This window comes from Lampetra planeri, unplaced genomic scaffold (genome assembly GCF_965212315.1).
Source record: "Lampetra planeri unplaced genomic scaffold, kcLamPlan1.2.h2 scaffold_125, whole genome shotgun sequence".
Taxonomy (NCBI): domain Eukaryota; kingdom Metazoa; phylum Chordata; class Hyperoartia; order Petromyzontiformes; family Petromyzontidae; genus Lampetra; species Lampetra planeri.
This window is the reverse complement of record NW_027613965.1, coordinates 122,330-143,825: the sequence shown is the minus strand read 5'-3', so window position 1 is coordinate 143,825 and position 21,496 is coordinate 122,330. Positions and strand designations below refer to the sequence as shown.

At 56.2% G+C, this 21,496-nt stretch overlaps 2 protein-coding genes across 3 annotated transcripts in view; one reads left to right on the top strand and one right to left on the bottom strand.

Moving 5' to 3' along the window:
• Positions 1 to 10,546, top strand: part of LOC144738983 (divergent protein kinase domain 1B-like) — a 28,099-nt gene extending 17,553 nt beyond the window's left edge. For both annotated transcript variants that reach the window (XM_078621989.1, XM_078621988.1), the window contains 4 exons: positions 4,620 to 4,754; positions 5,505 to 5,612; positions 6,248 to 6,424; positions 7,146 to 10,546. In XM_078621989.1, the coding sequence (XP_078478115.1) occupies positions 4,620 to 4,754; positions 5,505 to 5,612; positions 6,248 to 6,424; positions 7,146 to 7,961 (1,236 nt within the window). In that variant the 3' untranslated portion in view covers positions 7,962 to 10,546. The remainder of the gene's footprint in view (positions 1 to 4,619; positions 4,755 to 5,504; positions 5,613 to 6,247; positions 6,425 to 7,145) is intronic.
• A 10-nt stretch (positions 10,547 to 10,556) lies between these two features.
• RPL5 (ribosomal protein L5) lies at positions 10,557 to 21,086 on the bottom strand. Its single transcript, XM_078621990.1, has 8 exons — positions 20,864 to 21,086; positions 19,385 to 19,457; positions 18,587 to 18,702; positions 17,462 to 17,596; positions 15,702 to 15,904; positions 13,352 to 13,529; positions 12,707 to 12,801; positions 10,557 to 10,811 (listed from the first exon to the last, which is right to left on the bottom strand). The coding sequence occupies exons 1-8, from the start codon at positions 20,864 to 20,866 to the stop codon at positions 10,712 to 10,714; spliced, it is 903 nt and encodes a 300-aa protein (XP_078478116.1). The 5' UTR covers positions 20,867 to 21,086; the 3' UTR covers positions 10,557 to 10,711.
• Positions 21,087 to 21,496: the final 410 nt, after the last annotated feature.

Here is a 21,496-nt window from a genome sequence, read left to right as displayed (position 1 = left end):
TGTGTTCCACGTTGGTTGAGGAGGAGGAGGTGGTTATTGTTGTGGTGAATGTGGTTGCGTTGTTGCACAGGAAAGGTTGCGACCAGGGTGGTGGTGGTGGTTGTGGGTGGTGGTGGTTGGTGGTTGTGGGTGGTGGTGGTTGTGAGGTCGGTGGTTGTGGGTGGTGGTTGTGGTGGGTGGGTGGTTGTGAGGTGGTGGTGGTTGTGAGGTGGAGGTTGTGGGTGGTTGGTTGGTGGGTGGTGGTTGTGCGGTGGTGGTTGTGTGGGTGGTGGTTGTGGGTGGTGGTGGTGGTGTTGGTGGTTGTGGGGTGGTGGTGGTGGTTGGTGGTTGTGGGTGGTGGTTGTGGTGGTGGTGGTGGGTGGGTGGTGTGGGTGGTGGTGTGGGTGGGGGTTGGGTGGTTGTGGGTGGGTGGTGGTTGTGGGTGGTGGTGGTTGTGGGTGGTGGTTGGTGGGTGGTGGTGGTGGGTGTGGTGGTTGTGGGTGGTGGTTGTGGGTGGTGGTGTGTGGTGGTGGTTGTGGGTGGTGGTGGTGGGTGGGTGGTGTGTGGGTGGTGGTTGTGGGTGGTGGTTGTGGGTGGTGGTGGTTGTGGGTGGTGGTTGTGGGTGGTGGTTGTGGGTGGTGGTTGTGGGTGGTGGTTGTGGGGTGGTGGTGGTGGGGTGGTGGTGGTGGGTGGGTGGGTGTGGGTGGTGGTTGTGGGTGGTGGTTGTGGGTGGTGGTGGTGGGTGGTGGTTGTGGGTGGTGGTTGTGGGTGGTGGTTGGGGGTGTGGTGGTGGTGGGTGGTGGTTGTGGGTGGTGGTTGTGGGTGGGTGGTTGTGGTGGTGTGGGTGGTGGTGGTGGTTGTGGGTGGTGGTTGTGGGTGGTGGTTGTGGGTGGTGGGTGGTGGTTGTGGGTGGTGTGGTGGTGGTGGTTGTGGGTGGTGGTTGTGGGTGGTGGTGGTGGGTGGGGGTGGTGGTGGTTGTGGGTGGGTGGTTGTGGGGTGGTGGTGGTGGGTGGGGGGTGGTGGTGGTTGTGGGTGGTGGGTGGTGGGTGGTGGGTGGGGTGTGGGGTGGTGGTTGTGGGTGGTGGTGGTGTGGGTGGTGGTTGTGGGTGGTGGTGGGGTGGGTGGTGGTGGGTGGTGGTTGTGGGTGGTGGTTGTGGGTGGTGGGTGGTGGTTGTGGGGTGGTGGTTGTGGGTGGGTGGTGTGGGGTGGTGGTTGTGGGTGGTGGTTGTGGGTGGTGGTTGTGGGTGGGGGGGTGGTGGGTGGGGGTGGTGGTGGTTGTGGGTGGGGGGGTGGTGGTGGTTGTGGGTGGGTGGGGTGGTTGTGGGTGGTGGTGGTTGTGGGTGGTGGTTGTGGGTGGTGGTGGTGGGTGGTGGTTGTGGGGTGGTGGTTGTGGGGTGGGTGGTTGTGGGTGGGGGTGTGGGGTGGGTGGTGGTGGGTGGTGGTTGTGGGTGGGTGGTGTGGGTGGGGTGGTGGTGGGTGGGTGGTGGTGTGGGTGGTGGGTGTGGGGTGGTGGTGTGGGTGGTGGGTGTGGGTGGTGGGTGGTGGTGGGGGGTGGTGGTGGGGGTGGTGTGGGTGGTGGTGGGTGGTGTGGTGGTGGTGGTGGGGGTGGGTGGTGGTGTGGGGTGGTGGGGGTGGTGGGTGGGGTGGTTGTGGGTGGGGTGGTTGTGGGGTGGGGGTGGGTGGTGGTTGTGGGGTGGTGGTGTGGGGGTGGTGGTTGTGGGTGGTGGTTGTGGGTGGTGGGTGGTGGTGGTTGTGGGTGGTGGTGGTGGGTGGTGGTTGGGATGGTGGTGGTGGTGGGTGGTGGTTGGGTGGTGGTGGTGTGGGTGGGGGTGGGTGGTGGTTGTGGGGGGTGGGGTGGTTGTGGGTGGTGGTGTGGGTGGGGTGGTGGGTGTGGGGGGGTGGTGGTGTGGGTGGTGGTGGTGTGGGGTGGTGGTGGTTGTGGGTGGTGGTTGTGGGTGGTGGTTGTGGGTGGGTTGCGAGGGAGAGGCGCTTGTGGTCGTGATGTTTGTTGCACGGGGATTTACCCCGACGTAATTTGGGTTTAATGTCTAAACAAAGATTTGTACCACTATTTATTTATATATATAGTTATATATTCATATATAGTTATATATTTATATATTTATTGACGGCACGGACTGCAATGATTTACAGCGGTCGACTGCGCAGGCTGGGCCCAGAAAGAGACCGCGGTTACATTTCGATGTAACGCTTCTTTCGTGACTGCAGGGATTCATCTTCTTGGTTCTTTCGGTAAAGTCAACACGTAGAAGGGAAATAATACAATAATAAAAATAAAACATAATAAAAATACAATTCTCACGAACAGGTCTGTCGGAAAGACAGTGGCGTAGCCTGGGATATTTTGCGCCCGGGGACGAACTATAAAATTGGCGCCCCCCCCCCCCCCCCCCGTTTAATCACATACCAAAATGTAATTACATGACATGTAGGCCGTGTGTGGCGGGATATATCAACTTTGAGGTTGAGGTGTAGATTTGTGCAGTAGTTTCAGGCTGCCGCGCCCGCCGCAATAAGTTATAATGTGACGTTTGTAAGCCTCATTTTGGCGCCCCTTTACCTTGGCGCCCGGGGACATATGTACCCCCCCCCCCTCGCTACGCCTCTGCGGAAAGACAGCGTCATTCAGACGCTGTCTTTCCGACAGACGCTGTTCTTCACCTGAGGACGGCTGCTTGCGTTGTGGCCGAAACGTCGTGAGAATTGTATTTTATTAGGTTTTATTTTTTTTATTTTTTTTATTTCCCTTCTACGTGACTTTACCGAAAGAACCAAGAAGATGAGAGCACGGTTAGTGGCGCTTCGGTGATTGGTTACATCGTGTGGGAGCTAGAGGGCGAGTGGTGGACCCCACAGGGTGAGTGGTTGACTCAACAGGGTGAGTGGTGGACTCCACAGGGCGAGTGGTGGACTATAGGGGCGAGTGGTGGACTCCACAGGGTGAGTGGTGGACTATAGGGTGAGTGGTGGACTCCACAGGGTGAGTGGTGGACTCCACAGGGCGAGTGGTGGACTATAGGGGCGAGTGGTGGACTCCACAGGGTGAGTGGTGGACTATAGGGTGAGTGGTGGACTCCACAGGGCGAGTGGTGGACTAGGGGCGAGTGGTGGACTCCACAGGGTGAGTGGTGGACTATAGGGTGAGTGGTGGACTCCACAGGGTGAGTGGTGGACTATAGGGGCGAGTGGTGGACTCCACAGGGTGAGTGGTGGACTCCACAGGGTGAGTGGTGGACTCCACAGGGTGAGTGGTTGACTATGGGCGAGTGGTTGACTCCACAGGGCGAGTGGTGGACTACACAGGGTGAGTGGTGGACTCCACAGGGTGAGTGGTGGACTCCACAGGGTGAGTGGTGGACTACACAGGGCGAGTGGTGGACTCCACAGGGTGAGTGGTGGACTCCACAGGGTGAGTGGTGGACTCCACAGGGTGAGTGGTGGACTCCACAGGGCGAGTGGTGGACTCCACAGGGTGAGTGGTTGACTATAGGGTGAGTGGTTGACTCCACAGGGCGAGTGGTGGACTACACAGGGCGAGTGGTGGACTCCACAGGGTGAGTGGTGGACTACAGGGTTGTGGTTATTTTGATGATTGCGGTGGGCTTGGTAATTTTGGTTGTCGTGGTGGTTGTGATTACCTTGTGGGATGTGGTTGTCATGGTGGTTGTGGTTGTCATGGTGGTTGTCATGGTGGTTGTTAATGGTGGTGGTTAATGGTGGTGGTTGTTGTTAATGGTGGTTGTCATGGTGGTTGTCATGGTGGTTGTCATGGTGGTTGTCATGGTGGTTGTCACGGCGGCTGTCGTCATTATGGTGGCTGGTTGTTGTTGTTGTTGTCGTGATTGTTGTGGGAGTGCTGGTTGTAGCTATCAATGTGTGCTGCATGTTGAACTTCTTTCGCACCGTACGTAGCCAACCGTGCTAATCGGAGGTGTGGGGGAAGGACAACAAACGGAACCTCTGTGTGTGGCTCTGCGTGTGACTCTGTGTGTCTCTGTGTGTGTCTCTGTGTCTCTGTGTGTGACTGTGTGTGTCTCTGTGTCTCTGTGTGTGTCTCTGTGGCTCTGTGTGTGACTCTGTGTGTCTCTGTGTGTGTCTTTGTGGCTCTGTGTGTGATTCTGTGTGTCTCTGTGTGTGTGTCTGTGTATGTGTCTCTGTGACTCTGTGTGTGACTCTGTGTGTGACTCTGTGTGTGTCTCTGTGTGAGTGTCTCTGTGTGTGTTTCTGTGTGTGTGTCTCTGTGTGGTGTGTGTGTGTCTCTGTGTGTGACACTTCATATTCCCTGGGCTCCGAGTGGTTTCGCTGGGCATACTGCTGATGTCTGCTGTCTCAGTGACTCCGTTGCTCTGTCTGCAATCCCCCGTGTCACCCCGTGTCACCCCGAGTCTCTGTTGACTCCGATTCCCTGGGCCACGAGTGGGTGTCACAGTCACTGTGGCTGCACGTGATGAGCCACTTCCTGGAGCTATAATTTGTAATAGCCAAGTTGCTTCTGAATATAGCTACACAGCTCAGCGGGCCTTAGCGGCTAAAACACAAATATTTTCCAAGTTCCCGTTCGTCGTGCGGCTGGGCGTGGTGGTGTCTCCATGTCCCCTTGTGTGTGCCTGTCTCTGTAGACCCGCTTCCCGGGGCTCCGAGTGAGGCACCTCTTCCTCGTGTGGCTGGGCGTGCTGGTGGGGAGCTGGGTGCTCTACATGCAGTACTCCTCCTACACGGAGTTGTGCCGTGGAGCCGTCTGCAAGATCATGGTGGTGAGACGAGGGGGGTGGAGCAGGGTGGACGAAGGTGGAGCCGAGTTGAAGCGGGGACACTGTTTTGACGTTACCGCTGATTAGCTCTCCATGCGTATGCATGCTGGATGCAGACATTTTGAAATGTGATTTGTAACTTTGAGCCTGACCTGTGTATCGATAGTTCAATGTTCATGTGCCATTCTATTGAGCGCTACTGCGTGTGCTATCTTGGCGTGGTCTGGGACTGTTTAATTGTTGTTTTTGCTCGGTCGACCAATCCTTCAGCGGGTACCTGGTGCGATGTGTAAACAACAAATGTTGCTGGCCTTGGTTCTGGTCACCTGCTTGGTGTGCCGTGCCAGTCTTCATCGGTTTTCGTGGACACCACTTGCCCCAGCAGTCTGTTCACTGCGACAAGGGGCATCTGTTTGTGTGTGGGCGCGTGGGGAGCGGTCGTTCATCGGTCAGCGCGCTGCGCTACGAACCCGGCGACCCGAGTTCGATTCCAGCTCACGGCCAACACCAGTGACGATTATTTTAATCGGTCCTGGGCCTCCCCTAGGTCGACTCAGCCTCAAATAAGTACCTGGTGCGGCATGTAAAAACATCGCCACTGGGGAGACAAAGGCGGCCGGGCGTGGGGCTGGCCACCCACCCCCGTGTGCGGCACCGGTCTTCACAGGTGCTACTCGCTGACAGCACTTGCCCTTGTGTGTGTGCGCGTGTGTGTGTGCGCGTGTGTGTGCGTGTGTGCGTGTGTGTGTGCAGTGTGATCAGTACAAGAAGGGAATAATAGCCGGATCGGCCTGCAGTGCCCTGTGTGAGGAGAAGACGCTGCAGTTCCAGCGCTGTCTGTCGACTCACCCCACTCGCCAGGTGAGCCACGCTCCCACGTCACCCTCTGGCATCGCTGCTGTACGCGTGTGTGGTACACGTGTGCTGTACGCGTGTGTGGTACACGTGTGCTGTACGCGTGTGTGGTACACGTGTGCTGTACGCGTGTGTGGTACACGTGTGGGGTGTGGTTAGCGTGTGTGGTACACGTGTGGGGTGTGGTACGTGTGTGCTGTACGCGTGTGTGGTACACGTGTGTGGTACACGTGTGTGGTACGCGTGTGTGGTACACGTGTGTGGTACGCGTGTGCGGTACACATGTTTGGTGTGGTTAGCGTGTGTGGTACACGTGTGTGGTACGCGTGTGTGGTACATGTGTTTGATGTGGTTAGCGTGTGCGGTACACGTGTGTGGTACGCGTGTGTGGTACACGTGTGTGGTACATGTGTTTGGTGTGGTTAGCGTGTGTGGTACACGTGTGGGGTGTGGTACGTTAGTGCTGTACGCGTGTGCTGTACGCGTGTGCGGTACACGTGTGCGGTACGCGTGTGTGGTACATGTGTTTGGTGTGGTTAGCGTGTGTGGTACACGTGTGGGATGTGGTTCACGTGTGGGGTGTGGTACGCGTGTGCTGTACGCGTGTGCTGTACGCGTGTGCGGTACACGTGTGGTGGCAGGTGTACACGGGCCGCTGGGGCAAGGCGGACGTGGTGATCAAGTGCGGACTGGAGGAGGCGTTCCGCCTGGACCTGGAGCCCGACTCGTCCCCGCGGCGCGAACTCGTCCTCTTCGACAAACCCATCAAAGGCACCTCCATGGACGAGTTCAAGGAGATGCTGCTGCACTTCCTGCAGGTGACCCGTGCCAGGCGCAGTGCCGCAGCCTGTGCCAGCCGCGTTGGGGCATCGCGACTCCCCACCCCCTTCCGCCCCCACGCGACCTGCCCCCGCCACCCACTGGCGAGACGAAGCGTGATTTAGGGCTGCGAGGAACAGGAGCCGAGCTCGTAGCAGCTGCAAGGGGGTCGCGTAAATCTTTCGCGTATGGCAGCGTACCACCGTCCTCCCCACCGTCCTCGCCTCCATCCTCACCACCACCACCATCATCATCACAGCGATCATTGTGTTGAGTATCAATATGATTGTCATAACAGTAATTTTGATCGTCATCATCGTCGGTGTCGCCGTGATCGTCGGCAACGTCGTCGTCATCAGCTCTCACGTCCATTTCCCCTCATCTTCTCCACCCTCTCTCCCATTAAAGACAAAGATCGCGCCGTAACGCCTTCATAGACTCTTTGGACAAGTGCTGAGAGCGTGCAGCACCTATGAAGGCTGGGACAACATACCAGGGGGGGGTATGTGGCCGGCACCACGCACAACCACCTTCATCTCCCCAACGGCGATGTTTACATACCGCACGAGCTGCTCATTTGAGACTGTCGGCTCAGGCAGGCCCAGGACCGCTTCGCGTCACCGTCGCCGGTGTTGGCGGCTCGTGTCGCCGGTTATCGAAGCGCTAACCGCTGCGCCACCGCTCCCCACCGCCTCCTCCTCCTCCTGTTCTTCTGCGCAGACCAAGCTGGGCAAGCAGCCCAGCCTGCCGGAGCTGGTGTCGCACCTCATCGCGCTGGCCGACGTGAACCGCGACGGCAAGGTGTCCCTGGCCGAGGCCAAGTCGGCGTGGGCGCTGCTGCAGCGCAACGACTTCCTGCTCATGGCGGTGCTGCGCGAGCGCGAGCACGCGCCCCGCCTGCTGGGCTTCTGCGGCGACACCTACGTGACGGAGCGCGTCGGCGTCACGCGCCTCTACGGCGTCGCGCCCCCGTGGCCGCTGGCGTCGGTCGTGCCGGCCTGGCTGAGCCGGGCGGCGGAGCGGGCCCTGCTGGCGCCGCCCTGGGCCCTGCGCGCCAAGGTGTCCATCGGCCTGCTCGAGTTCACCGAGGAGGTGTTCCACGGCGCGTACGGCTCGTTCCACGTGTGCGAGGCGGGGCCCGCCGCCTTCGGCCATAACGAGCGGCACGACGCCCGCCTCCTCGACCTCGGCGCCGTCGTGCCCGAGGCGGCGCTGCGCGAGGCGCTGGCGGCGCGCCGCTGCGACTCGGACGGGGACTGCGTCGTGGGCAGCGACTGCCGCGCCGCCTGCGACCGGCTGGCGCGCCGCTGTTCCCCCGACGCCATCCAGCCCAACCTGCCCAAGGTGTGCGCGCTGCTCGCCGAGTACCTGCTGGCGGGCTGCCCCGCCCACGTGGCCGCCGAGCTGCGGCGCCAGCTGGCCGTGTGCACCAGCCTGCGCGGCTCGGCCAACACCATGGAGGTGCACCACTCGCTGGTGCTCAACAACCTCAAGGCGCTGCTCTGGAAGCAGATCTCCAACGCCAAGGAGGCGTGACGGCGACGCCGCCGTCGGCGCGGCGGCGTCGGCGCCGCCGCCGCCCACCGAGCGAGATTCGCAGAAAGCGAGAGTAATGTAAAGGCGGCGAGGAAAGTCAGCGGAGTAACGAGCGAGCCGCAAACACGACGACGGCCACCTCGGGTGAGGGTGGCGCCTGCAGGTGAGGGTGGCGCGCGGGAGACGAGCGGCGGCCATCCGACGGTGAACAAAACATGAAGGAGTCTACAGAAATGTGAAGGTAGAGGGTGTTTCAGGACACAAGGGGAGTCTACGATGGGCTGGTCCCACTGATCGGCTGGTGCCAGTCCTAGCAGCTGACGTCACTTGTCAGCCGGTGCCACTGATCGGCTGGTGCCACATGATCAGCTGGTGCTAGTTCTAGCAGCCGGTGCCACTGATCAGCTGGTGCCAGTCCAAGCAGCCGGTGCCACTGAACAGCTGCCAGTCCGAGCAGTCGGCACCACGTCTGTCAGCTGGTGCACTCGGATTGAGGGGGGTGATCTGACATTTGGGCACCAGCGGGAGGACGTCGATGTGTGAACGCGTCGTTCTTGTTGTTGCTGTTGAGGGTGCGGTGGCAAGTTGAGATATTTAGTTGAACCACTTAGCGATGGATTTGCACTTGAGAAATCAGCTCATCGCCTCCCCCCCCGATGACGATAGGATCCAGCTCCCGAAGACGCGACGGTGGCTCTCAACCCGTGGTGAACTCTCCACGACGGTTTCTGTAAAAGTCGCCGTTCGGAATGAAGCATCAGTGAAGATCACTCCCCTCCTCACCCCATCCCGTAGCGCGGTCCACATCGGATCGGGCTTGCAGCTACTACCTGCAGCAGCAGCAGCAGCAGCAGTACCAACAGCTTTGTAAGCAGCAGCAGCAGCAGCAGCAAGAGCAAATGAACAGAGAAATTGAAAGTACAGCAGCAGGCAGTGCAGTCAAGAGCCTCGGGCATTGGCACGAAATTACTGACGGAGCTTCCCCCCCCCCCCCCGATTGGCTGGTCAAATACTGCAGCAGGGTGGGATGTGACAATAGCCACGGCCTAGAGCGAGGTATACTGGACGTGGTGTGCCGGGCATGTCAATGTTTTCTGGGTCACCTATCCGGCTGAAATGAATACCCTGACAACTCTGCGCTTCTAATTAGTATGTGTGCGCTGTCAGGCTGCGTGGGGAGCCAGAAGTGTAGCGGTTAGCGTGCCGCATTATGAACCCGGCGGCCCAAGTTCAATACCCGCTCATGGCCAACATCAGTGATGATTATCTGGTCTTGGGCTTCCCCTCGGTCGACTCAGCCTCAAATGATTACCTGGTGCGGTGTAAAAATTGCCACCGGGGAGACAAAGGCGGTCGGGCGTGGTGCTGGCCACCCCCTCACCCCTGATGCGGCCTTCACAGGTGCTGCTAGCGAGAAGCACCAACAGCCTGTTGAGGCTGTGTGGGGGGGGGATGTCTCTTTTGGCAAGAGCAGCCCCCCCCCCCAGCCCCTTGCCCTGTACTCTGGCAAGTGTGGCTCACGCCCAATTGGCTGGTGGCAGTTTCGTGGGGGCTGGTTTGCAAAGAACCGGCAGCAGTCTGTCTGTTGAACTTCTTTCACACCGTACATAGCCAACCGGTGTTATTTGGAGGTGCAGCAGGGTGGGAGGTCAAACTCAATTTCAAAGGCAGTTCTACAGAAATGTGGATGTGGAGACTGGAAGGAAATCTCTGCCAAGTGATCAGGAGACTCTACTTTGCAGGGATGGACCCGCGGCCGTACAGGTCAGGACACTTTCTCCTGACCGACGATGCAGCTGCTGCTGCTGCTTGGTCCTCTGCACACCGATGAAGGATGGACTGCAACACTGAGCAGCTGGTGGGCAACGGCTTTGTGATGATCTCGGCTTGCTCCCCACAATCAATCCTCTTGCCACCCCCTCACAGGGTCCCCATTTACAAAGGGTCCCCCATCTCCAATTTTAACTTTGGGGGGGGGGGCTCCATGGATGTGTAAAACAAAAAAAGTGAATAACCACTACAAGGAACCACCACACGGTCCCCACCCATTGAAATTGCGTTAAATTTTGTGCTCGTTTGAAGCGCTTCAATGCCACTGCAGTCGAGGGGGGCACACGGGCCCCTTGCACACCCCCACCCCCTGGTGGCATGACCACCAGTCACGCGGCATTGGGTAGGAGCAAGGCAGCTCGACCATCGCGACGCGGGTTGTGCGAGGTGCAGTTACAAGCCCTGCTGCATCCCATACTTGATCCTAAATATTTATTTAGCTTTTGTTTAAGCCCTCTACCTCCCACCACCACACTCGCTCTGGGGTCGGCTGGTAAAGCCCCACACTGGGGGGCACCGTCCACCCCCAGGGTAGCCCCTCCCACACAGCTGCAGTTTACACGGCACCCTTTGCACAATTGTGTCCACGAGCCAAGGGAGGCAGCACTCCCTGACGGACAGTGCAGGGGACGAGGCTGGTTGATGTTGAATTCCTTCACCAGTGGGGTGAGGGTGGGGTGGGCCAGGTGGGGGGAGGGGCAGTTCCATCTCTGTGCAATCGGCATCACAAATAAAAACAAGCCACTCAAAACCCAGCTCAGGCTGTTCCTCGTTTTGTGTCTTTTATTGAAATATCCAAGGTTAGATCATTTACGAATGCTTTCCCAACCAGCACCACAAGCTCCCGCCCTGCAGCACGCGCATGCTGCCCTTGGCCGGCAGCTGTGGCGCTGGCAGCATCACAGCCCCAATAGCGCACGTCACTCCGCCGGCTCGCTGGCCTGCGCCCGCAGGAAGCTCGCCTTCTTCTGAGCAACTCTGTTCTTGCGCTGGGCCAGAGACAACTTGGCACGGTTCCACCTGCGAGGCAAGAGCACACCAACGTTAGCACGAGGCAGTATCAGTGGACAATGACTTTGCCACCCCATTCGTTCCCATAATGCAGCGCTTCTCAATAACGCTTTGGCACCATGGACCACTGACAATGCAAACATTTCCGTGGACCACCCAGCCCCCCCCCATCATCGCTGGTGACAAAACCCATTCACTCATCTCGAATACAAAGTGATGGCTATTACTGGAAAACTTTTTTAATGCAGCTAGGATTAGGGTAGTTTACCTAACTTAATTTTAAGTTAAATATTAATTTACAAAACAGGTATGATAAAGTCATCATTTCCAGATCAACCACTGCCCTCAGAGCTGCTGTGTGCAATCCCCAATCGAGTCATTTGCAGTGTCATGTTCTTTGAGTTTGACATATTTGCTCAACGGCCAACGACTCGTAAATGGGATCGTTAACCACAGTTAAGTAGTATTTATCTGTTAATACACACCAAAGTATTGACCAGGGCAACCCGCCAGATTCGAACCGCAAAGCTCTGCAGAAAGTGTGGTCGGGTGTGACTATCCGCTGTGGTAGTTGTGTATTTTGGGTAGTTGTGTATGTAGCAGAGGTGTGGACTCGAGTCATGTGACTTGGACTCGAGTCAGACTCGAGTCATGAATTTGATGACTTGCGACTCGACTTGGACTTGCATAACAATGACTTTGTCCCACCTCTGGTATGTAGCTGGGCGGTTGCCATTGTATGTAGAACTTTTTGCGCACCCTACGTAGCCAACTATAAAGTGTGGGAACACACGACATGCGTGTCTACCCACCCCGCCCAGAAAGACGGTACCCCCCCCCCCCCACCAAGGCACTAGCAGCGCCGTGATCAGACCCGTCTTGATGGTTTTGCATCAGCGCATGGGACCAAGGACCAACTTGAGTCTCCTCAGAGCTTGGATGTCATCACCTCACGGCGCCGGCTAGGCTGGGCTTGCAGGAGCAAGCAGGGGAGAGCTGGCAAGCGCCAAGATCCAAGTCCGCCATCATGGTGGGGCTCACCAACTACGCCGCCTACTGCACCAGCCTGCCGCTGGCACGCCGCACAGATTCTCACTATCGCCTGCCTACCCTCTTCACCCTGCCACACTACCCCTTCCTCGCCGCACAGATTCTCACCATCGCCTGCCTACCCTCTCACCCTGCCATCACACTACCCTTTCACGCCGCACCGATTCTCACCATCGCCTGCCTACCCTCTCACCCTGCCATCACACTACCCCTTCCACGCCGCAGATTCTCACCATCGCCTACCTACCCTCTCACCTTGCCATCACACTACCCCTTCCACGCCACACCGATTCTCACCATCACCTACCTACCCTGTCACCCTGCCATCACACTACCCCTTCCACGCCGCAGATTCTCACCATCGCCTACCTACCCTCTCACCCTGCCATCAGACTATCCCTTCCACCACCACGCTACACTCCTCACGTACGACTGTGAAGTTGAGCAGCTGTGTGTGTAGCTGTACCATGGTGTGATTATGATTGTGCAGCCGTGTGGTTGTGAATCCGTGTGCTTGTGTAGTTGTGTGGTGGTGGTGGTGGTTGTGTGGTGGTGGTTGTGAAGTTGTGCTTGTGTAGTGTGGTGGTGGTTGTGTAGTTGTGGTTGTGTGGTGGTGGTTGTGTGGTGGTGGTTGTGTAGTTGTGCTTGTGTAGTTGTGCTTGTGTAGTTGTGCTTGTGTGGTGGTGGTTGTGTTTGTGTGGTGATGGTTGTGTGGTTGTGTAGTTGTGGTTGTGTGGTGGTGGTTGTGTGGTGGTGGTTGTGTGGTGGTGGTTGTGTGGTGGTGGTTGTGTGGTGGTGGTTGTGTGGTGGTGGTTGTGTAGTTGTGGTTGTGTGGTGATGGCGTCCACTCAGACCTCTTGGGCTTCTTCGTCACTTCCTTCTTGGGCTTCTTCTCGTGCACCGGGTTCTCTCGGATCGTCTCGTGAGCCTTCTTGAACAGCCCCTCCACCTACACAGCGGGGTTACAACCTCAACATCACCACCACGAGCCTACACCCAACATTCCATCTACACAGCAGGGTTAACCACCTCGCCACCGCCTCCTCACACTAACCCTCATTACACAGCAGCATTATTTAAAACTAAACTATAAAAAAATTTTATTTTACCAGGTTAGGCCCACTGAGCTATACGGCTCTTTCAGAGACAACCCGGCCACAAATGATCGTTTAATGAAGTGGCTTATCAGATGGAATGTTCTAGCAGCAGTTAATTTATTCTAAACGCTTCTATTCTAAACGTGGAGAACACTGGAAGACCCGGGAAGAAATTGACACCACCACGGGGAGACACACGGAATATAGCCCCCACTACCTCCTGCGTACCAGGCAAGGTAGTTAACATCCTGCCACCACGGCGTCCAACCCCAACCACGGGCGACGCTTCCCGAGTGGACCCACTGCGCTGGCGGTGTACATACACTGAACTTATTTCGCGCCATACGTAGCCAACCGCGATAATCGGATGTGTGGGAGGGGGGGGGTGACCAAGTAGCGCACCATGTCGGGGACGACTCCGCCCTTGATGTAGCGAGAGAACTGCCGCTTGTAGGCGTCCTCGTCGTTCTCCATGAGCGAGCGCATGTAGTCCGCCACGTTCACGCCCAGGATGTGCTTGCGGTGCACGTCCGCGTTGAACTCTTTGCTCTCAGAGTCGTAGCCCGGGAATCGCTTGGTGCTGCACAACAAACACAAACCACCGCCGCCACTTACAGCCTCCACCACAGACTACTGTTGTGTATGTACATTGACTCGTGTTGTACAGCCTTGACCACAGACTGGTGTATGTATGAACATTGACTCGTGTTGTACAGCCTCTACCAGACTGTGGTGTATGTACGTATGAACATTGACTGGTGTTGTACAGCCTCTATCACAGGCTGTTGTGTATGTACGTATGAACATTGACTTATGTTCGTGCAATATTTAAAATGTTTCACGTTGACAGACGTTTTTACTCAGATGTATATTAGCTTCATCCCTGTAACATTTTATTTTTTTCTGATTTTGTCGATTTAGCAACTTGGGTCAATGATGCGAACAAGACTCCTATCCTGGTCTCTTAAAAAAAAGAGTTAACCGACTACAAACTTGAAAGTATGCACCACACACACCCCCACAACACCCACTAAGCCTACGCACCACCCAGCTCAGAAAGGTACCATAATCTCCCTTCCCCCCAGGGCTCTAGCGGCGCCGTGATCAGACCCGTCTTGATGGTTTGGCATCAGCGCATGGGACCAAGGACCAACTTGAGTCTCCTCAGAGTAAGGACGTCATCACCTCGCGGCGCCGGCTAGGCTGGGCTTGCAGGAGGGATCAGGGAAAGAGCTGGATTTGACACAATGGGTGGGCAGTGTTGATGAGGGCAGTGCGCTGATAAAGGGCTGTATAGCTCAGTGGGCCTTATCTGATAAAATATAAATTTATTGAAAAAATGGTTTATCGTTTTTATAGAGGGTAGGCGATGGTGAAGATCGCCATGCGTTGGGATCGCAGGCGCGAAGGAATCGCAATAGAATGACGGTGAGGTCACGTCTGATGGCAAGGTGAGCTGTATAGCTTGTTCCATAAGTGACCTGGTCACAAATGATATCTCAACAAAGCCGCTTGTCATTTAACAGCAGCCAAACACTCTCAATGCATATTGCTAAATGCGGGGGAAAACCCGGAGGACCCAGAGAAAAATCCACTCAACCACGGGGAGAGGGAGAGAAATGCAAACTCTAAATATACAGCAGGCGTCAGGGTTGGGATCCAGTGCACGACCATCTGTATATACCAGGCGTGCTAGTTAACATCTCGCTACCGCCAAAGTACAGTCAAGCGAGCGGCAACCTGCGAAGGCCGCAACCGCGCGGGGTACCACGCGCACATGCCCTGCCAAACTGTGGTGTCCCCCGGTGACGATGTTTACTAAAACGCACGGCTCCCGGGACTCGTTTAAGGCTGAGTCGACCTCGGGGAAGCCCAGGACCGGACAGCTACGCACAAGGTGCGAGATGACATCGCCTTGGCTGGCAAAATTTATCCTCTTTAATTGTCCAATCCTGCGATAAGTTTTTATCAACGTGGGCAGGTTTCCCTCCAGGGTCAAATTCCCAACGGCAACAAAGGCGGTCGCAGCTCAAGCGCAAACCCGTCGCAGCCAACGTCACGCGTTCACAACAGATTCTTGGTGCAGGACACCGAACGATGCGACCAAATAATGTGCGGCGGCGGCGTTGTGAAGAACCCTCCACCAACCGACACGGCTCAACACAAATAGGATGGTCACGTGGGGTACGAGCGTTAGACGCTCACGTGGCACCGGCGAAGGTGGAGCCGATCGATCCTCAAGTGCAACGAGCAGACACAAAGTAAATCCATCTGTTGAGCCGCGTTGCAACTGCAACCTCCCCGTGCACCCGCTCCTTGAATCGCTGGCAGCAGCTGGAGAGTGTGGGGGGAAGAGAGGTATAGAATGTGTGCAGGCTGGGTGTGCAGGCTGGGTGTGCAGGCTGGGTGTGCAGGCTGGGTGTGCAGGCTGGGTGTGCAGGCTGGGTGTGCAGGCTGGGTGTGCAGGCTGGGTGTGCAGGCTGGGTGTGCAGGCTGGGGGTGCAGGCTGGGGGTGCAGGCTGGGGGTGCAGGCTGGGGGTGCAGGCTGGGGGTGCAGGCTGGGGGTGCAGGCTGGGGGTGCAGGCTGGGGGTGCAGGCTGGGGGTGCAGGCTGGGGGTGCAGGCTGGGGGTGCAGGCTGGGGGTGCAGGCTGGGGGTGCAGGCTGGGGGTGCAGGCTGGGTGTGCAGGCTGGGGGTGCAGGCTGGGTGTGCAGACTGGGCGTGCAGGCGTGGAGGTGTGCAGTTGTGCCCACCTGTGTGGGATGGAGAGGCCCCCGTCGACGGCGCCCTTGAGCGCGCCGAACACCTTGTTGCCGGTGGTGGTGCGCGTGAGCCCCGCGTCCAGGTAGCAGGTGAAGGCGCCGGGCTGGCCGTCAACGCTCTCCACGTTGAACTCATCGCCCGTCACGTCGGTCTGCCCCTCGTACACCTTGTCCAGGCCCAGCTTGGCAAGCAGCTGGTGGACGGGCGACGGAGCGGTGGCCGGATTAGACGGACACACGTGTGCGGACAGACGCGAATCGAATGGATAGGACAGACGCATAGATGCGCGAGCTCACATGGCAGACACGCATTAAACACAGCCATAACACAGACGGCGTGGACAGAGAACACGAGACAGCAGACACGCATTGTATGTATGTTGAACGTCTTTTGCACCGTACGCAGCCAACCGGGCTAATCGGAGGTGCGAATAGACAGACATGAAACTGAACACAGGCAGACACACACAGCAGACACACCGATTGGACACAACAGACATATATAGTGCAAGTACAGAGCGCACACACACTACAGGTACACGTGCACTGAATACACAAAACAGACTCGTGTATATAACACAGGTACACGTGCACACGCACACAGGTAGTAGACCCACACACAACCCCGCACCTACGATTAGCGCGGTCGGCTACGTATCGTGCAAAAGAAATTAATCAAACGAACACATGCACTCAAGAGACAGACCAGACGTGCATTGAACATAGCAGATACACAGCAGTATGCATGTTTGTTGAACTTCTTTCACACCGTACGTAGCCAACCGTGCTGATCGGAGGTGAGGGAGCATGCAAGACTACACAACGGAGCATGGAACAGAGGAACCACGCACGTGCTCAACGCACGCAGCAGACGCACGAACGCTGGGGACCGTAGCCCTCAAACTCGAGCCTCCCCACACACACAGCTACGGTACAATCTGCGCAAATAAAAATTGCTCTCCAGGGAAGTTATAATTCAACATTGACTTACGTTCGTGCAATATTTAAAATGTTTCACGCTGACAGATGTTTTTACTCAGATGTGTATTAGCTTCATCCCTGTAACATTTAATTTTTTTCTGATTTTGTCGATTTAACAAATTGGGTTAATGGTGCGAACAAGACTCCTATCCTGGTCTCTTAAAAAAAAGTTTGACTACACAAATTTGAAAGCATGCACCACACACACCCCCACAACACCCACTAAGCCTACGCACCCACCACCCCGCTCAGAAAGGTACCATAATCTTCCTTCCCCCCAGGGCACTAGCGGCGCCGTGATCAGACCCGTCTTGATGGTTTGGCATCAGCGCATGGGACCAAGGACCAACTTGAGTCTCCTCAGATTTAGGACGTCATCACCTCGCGGCGCCGGCTAGGCTGGGCTTGCAGGAGGTATCGGGGAAAGAGCTGGATTTGACACAATGGGTGGGCAGTGTTGATGAGGGCAGTGCGCTGAAAAAGGGCTGTATAGCTCAGTGGGCCTTATCTGATAAAATATAAATTTATTGAAAAAATGGTTTATCGTTTTTATAGAGGGTAGGCGATGGTGAAGATCGCCATGCGTTGGGATCGCAGACGCGAAGAATGACGGTGAGGTCACGTCTGATGGCAAGGCGAGAGGACAGGCGATGGGGAGGTCATGGTGGTGGTGAGGGTAGTCTGGTGGTACGGAAAGAGGGGGGAGGCGACGGTGCTGATCGGCGCTATGGCGGCGAGGATGGCGCTGCACGGTGGGGTGCGGCTCTCACGCGGCGCGCCAGCAGCAGGCCGGTGCAGTAGGCGGCGGCGTAGTTGGTGAGTCCCACGGTGATGCCGTACTTGGAGAGCTCGTGCGAGTAGGCGGCACACACCATCACGTCGCCCTCGATCTTAGCGTATGCCACCTGCAACGCACCATGTACACAATGCCATGATGGGTACGACGCAAAAACACAGCTTACGAGGTACACTGTACAAAAACGAAGCGATGAATGATACGAAATAAAGTGTAACTATGGTTGATAATTAGCGTATTTTGGGTTGCATCGTGTCGGCATGTACTTTTTAATACCACTTCACCCGACAGAGCCAATTAAATCGAGGTGTCACGTCAAGGGAACATTTCGCAATCGAGTGGGTTTATCAGCCAAATTAAGAGGAATGTTTCAAACTCCAAGCAAAACGTTGAAAACGTTGTACGACGTTTCGCTGGGAAACAACCAGCGTCATCAAGTGTTTCAAAGCAGCTCTCATGCGAGAGCAGAGCGTTGCTAACACGCAACGACGCCACACAGCCACTTGATTACACAGCCCAAGCACACCACCATACCGAGGTCCCACTCAAACGCCGCCACCGTATCAAACGTGAGGCAGTCGAGGCGAGCTCCGCCTTGCGTACCCCGACTGGAGTTGCTGACCCAGCTGCCCACTAGGGGGAGCTTCCATCAGATTTTGGGCAACGAGATTTTTCTAGAAATGGGGAATGCCACCAATGACGATTTCTCTAACGCTGTCCCAGAGGACCCATTGTCTTATTAAGTCTCTGCCACCCCATTCTATTTAACCAGGTAAGGCGCACCGAGCTAAATAGCTATTTTCAGAAGCGACCTGGCCACAAATGATAGAAGTGGCTTATAACGTGGAAATTTATCGCAGCCAAATGCTCTAAACGCGCGTTTATATAAACGTGGAGAGAAAACCCGGAGGAACCGGAGAAAAATCCACCCGACCACGGGGAGAACACACAAACTCCATGTATAGAGTAGGCGTAAGGGTCGGAACCCACGATCTCCTGTATACCAGGTGAGGTAGTTAACATCTCCGCAGTACCCGACTTTGCCCCCCCCCCCGCCACCACCCCAGTAAGGGCAGCCACAGGCGGCCGTCCCTCCTACCTGGCAGATGACATCACGGTTGGTGAGGCGCACAATCAGCCGGTACTTGGGCGTGTTGTACTTGTTCTTGTCCTGAACGATCAGGCGCTTGCGTGCAAAGTAGTCGGTCTTTCCCTCTGTTTCAGAGAGGGAACAAGGGACACGGGGGAACAGATGAAGCGAGAGGAGGCAGCAGTGAGTGGAGGTCGGGAGTGGAGGAGGGGTGAGGGCGAGGGGTGAGGGGAGCGAGGGAGGTAGGGGGCAGGGCAAGGAGGGGGTGGAAGCCGTAGAGTGCATGTCGGCGTCACTTGTGGGTGAGAGGTGGCGAGCGAGTGAGACACCGCTATTTATGCATTTCAAAGTTGATCGACTCTGCTCTGACGGAGCTGAGTGGACACCGCTGAGATCCTGGGTTCGAATCTGGGTTTTAGCCAGACGTGGTTGCGACTAAATCAGGTTAAGTGTAGCAAGTTGATGGGTTGGTGGCCAGGAATGACTGTACAAAACCCCATATTAAATCTAGAGTATGAACCCCATATTAAAGTTGGTTCTGCACTTTGTGTTTAAATTCCAGCTTGACCGTCATGCGACGAACAGCATTACCCCTTGTACAGCAGCGTGGGTGGGAAAATGATGACCTCTAAGGTGTGGACCAGAGATCACTCGAAGATTCCAAAGTAACTGTGTGATAGATTGAAGCCTCCACACGGAGGATCGCATTGGTGTGTGACAGCTCCGAAGGGATAGTTGTCTCAGCGCAAATGGATATGAAATCGTGGTAAGTGTATTTAAGTGATGCGAGTACGAAGGGGAACTCACCACGACGCCTCTTGAACTTGACCTGGTAGCGCTTAAAGTACGCCTTGCTCTTCACTGTCTTTATGAACCCCTTCTGCATAGTGGACAAGTGCACACAGAAACAACCGTCATCACTGCATCCTCACACGGATAACCTGCACCGGTGCAGTGGAATTAACAAACCCGTGGAAAACCGTGCTTGTAAAAGTGAATTGCGATTCATGTGAATTATATAATGCGTAATTTGGAGAAAAAACTGGGTAAGACACTAGCCACTCATCTCCCACAACTATCACCACCACAAGCACCATCACACTTCAGCACGCAACACCTCGACCAACTCTCTCCATCGTCACAACTACCATGATTTTCTAAGCGACGAGGCCTTCCTGATCCGCTACTGCATGAAGGGCTCGCCCAAAACCGTTTCAATCTCTCACGACCCTGCACGGTAATAATGCGCCGTAGCACGTGTACACTCGACTCGCTCGAGGATTTAATCGTCGCTGTTAAGTGGACGCCCTCACGGACGCGTCCCATCGCTTCGCTGCCATTATGAAGACGGCGATTAAACATACTTCGTTTCAAACTGGATTCGAAGCTTTCGTGACTGCAGGAATTATTTGGTTATTTCCGTAAAGTCACGTAATTATTTATTTTCTTTCTACATACTTTATTTGTAAAGTAGCATCAGGTTCAACCCGATGTTTTACACGTGCAACTTGTTGGCAAACCCACAACCGCGCTCGAGACCCCCCCTCCCCCACGTGCTGAAAATGGTGGATGCGCTGCGCGACCAAACTTGACCACGTGGGTTCGTGTCGGTAAAGGCGTGGGGAGCATAGTAGTGGAGTACAATAGATGTGGTCAGTACCCCTAACGTTGCCCGCGAGGTATCAGCTGCCGATTTAATGAGGTCTCCAATTCAAGCGTCGTTATAACCAGGCTCGGCACCCGCTTGGCTTGCGAGCTCTGACCCCTTAGCAATGCTCACCGACAAATTCATCCGTTCCAAGTCTCGCAAGCCGACCCTCGGGGGAGCTGTGGATAATGGAGCCTCAGAAGCCCATTTAATAAGCCAACACGGCCCAGTCCGAGAGCCATGTGTTCGCAGTAGGCCTCACACCCCGTCGAGGACGGATATTTTCTCACGGCCCCGGGGCTCAAACCCACGTAAACTCGAATCAAGGCCTGTGATGTTCGCAGAAAAATACATAAACTTTACGCTACGTGCGTATAAGCCACTGCGCCCAACCACCCCCGGAGGCTGCAGCCCGAGTTGCCCAACGACCACCAGGCGGCCTCTTGCCTCGGGAGGCGCGGCTAGGCGAGGAGCGGGGAGCCGGCGTAGGGCCTAGGGCGATCCGTCACCATCCGTCGCCATCCACCGCGCGGGAGTCGGTGGATTGCGGCGACGTGACGCGGGGAGGCACGGGCGGTGCGGGGAAACTGCCATTTGCACGATATGGGAGCCGCAAGGAGCCGCGGGGAGCCACTTACCATGGTTGCCGAGGACTCGGCTTCCCCGCGATGGCGCCGCTTCGGCCCGGATCCCAAAGGGAAAGGAAGGGCGTTGGGCGCATGCGCGGACTTGAGCCCGCCCACTTCCGAGAGCGCCGATGAGTCGCGTTCGCTGATTGGTTAGAGATCAGTGGGCGGAAACGCTTGCTGACCAATGGGCAGCGGCGACACAAATAGGTCCTGCAAGAGTCGTATCGATTCAGTTCCATGGATCGATTGCAATCGACTCCGTCGTCGTCATCAGCCATGATCTTGCCACTGCTGGATTAAGGCCTCCACCACACAAGAGCTGATTTCACCGTTCCGTCTCCGTGGTGGACGTGCTCTTACGCACGTTCTCTCCACTGGCTGCCATCCATTCGTTCGCGTCTTGCCACTGTAGGTCAACCTCGCTCCTCCTGCTCATACTTCGCACTGTTCTTCCATTGGAGTTCCCTCTTTACATCATCATCGTTGTTGCTTTCCCAGCCCCCAGCCATCAAAACATAACCTTGCTCAATTCAATTTACGACGTTACACTCATGTGTAACTTCACCTCCGATTAACACGTTTGGCTATGTACGGTGCGAAATAAGTTAAACATACGTGTACGCACTTCCATAACGGTGCTGT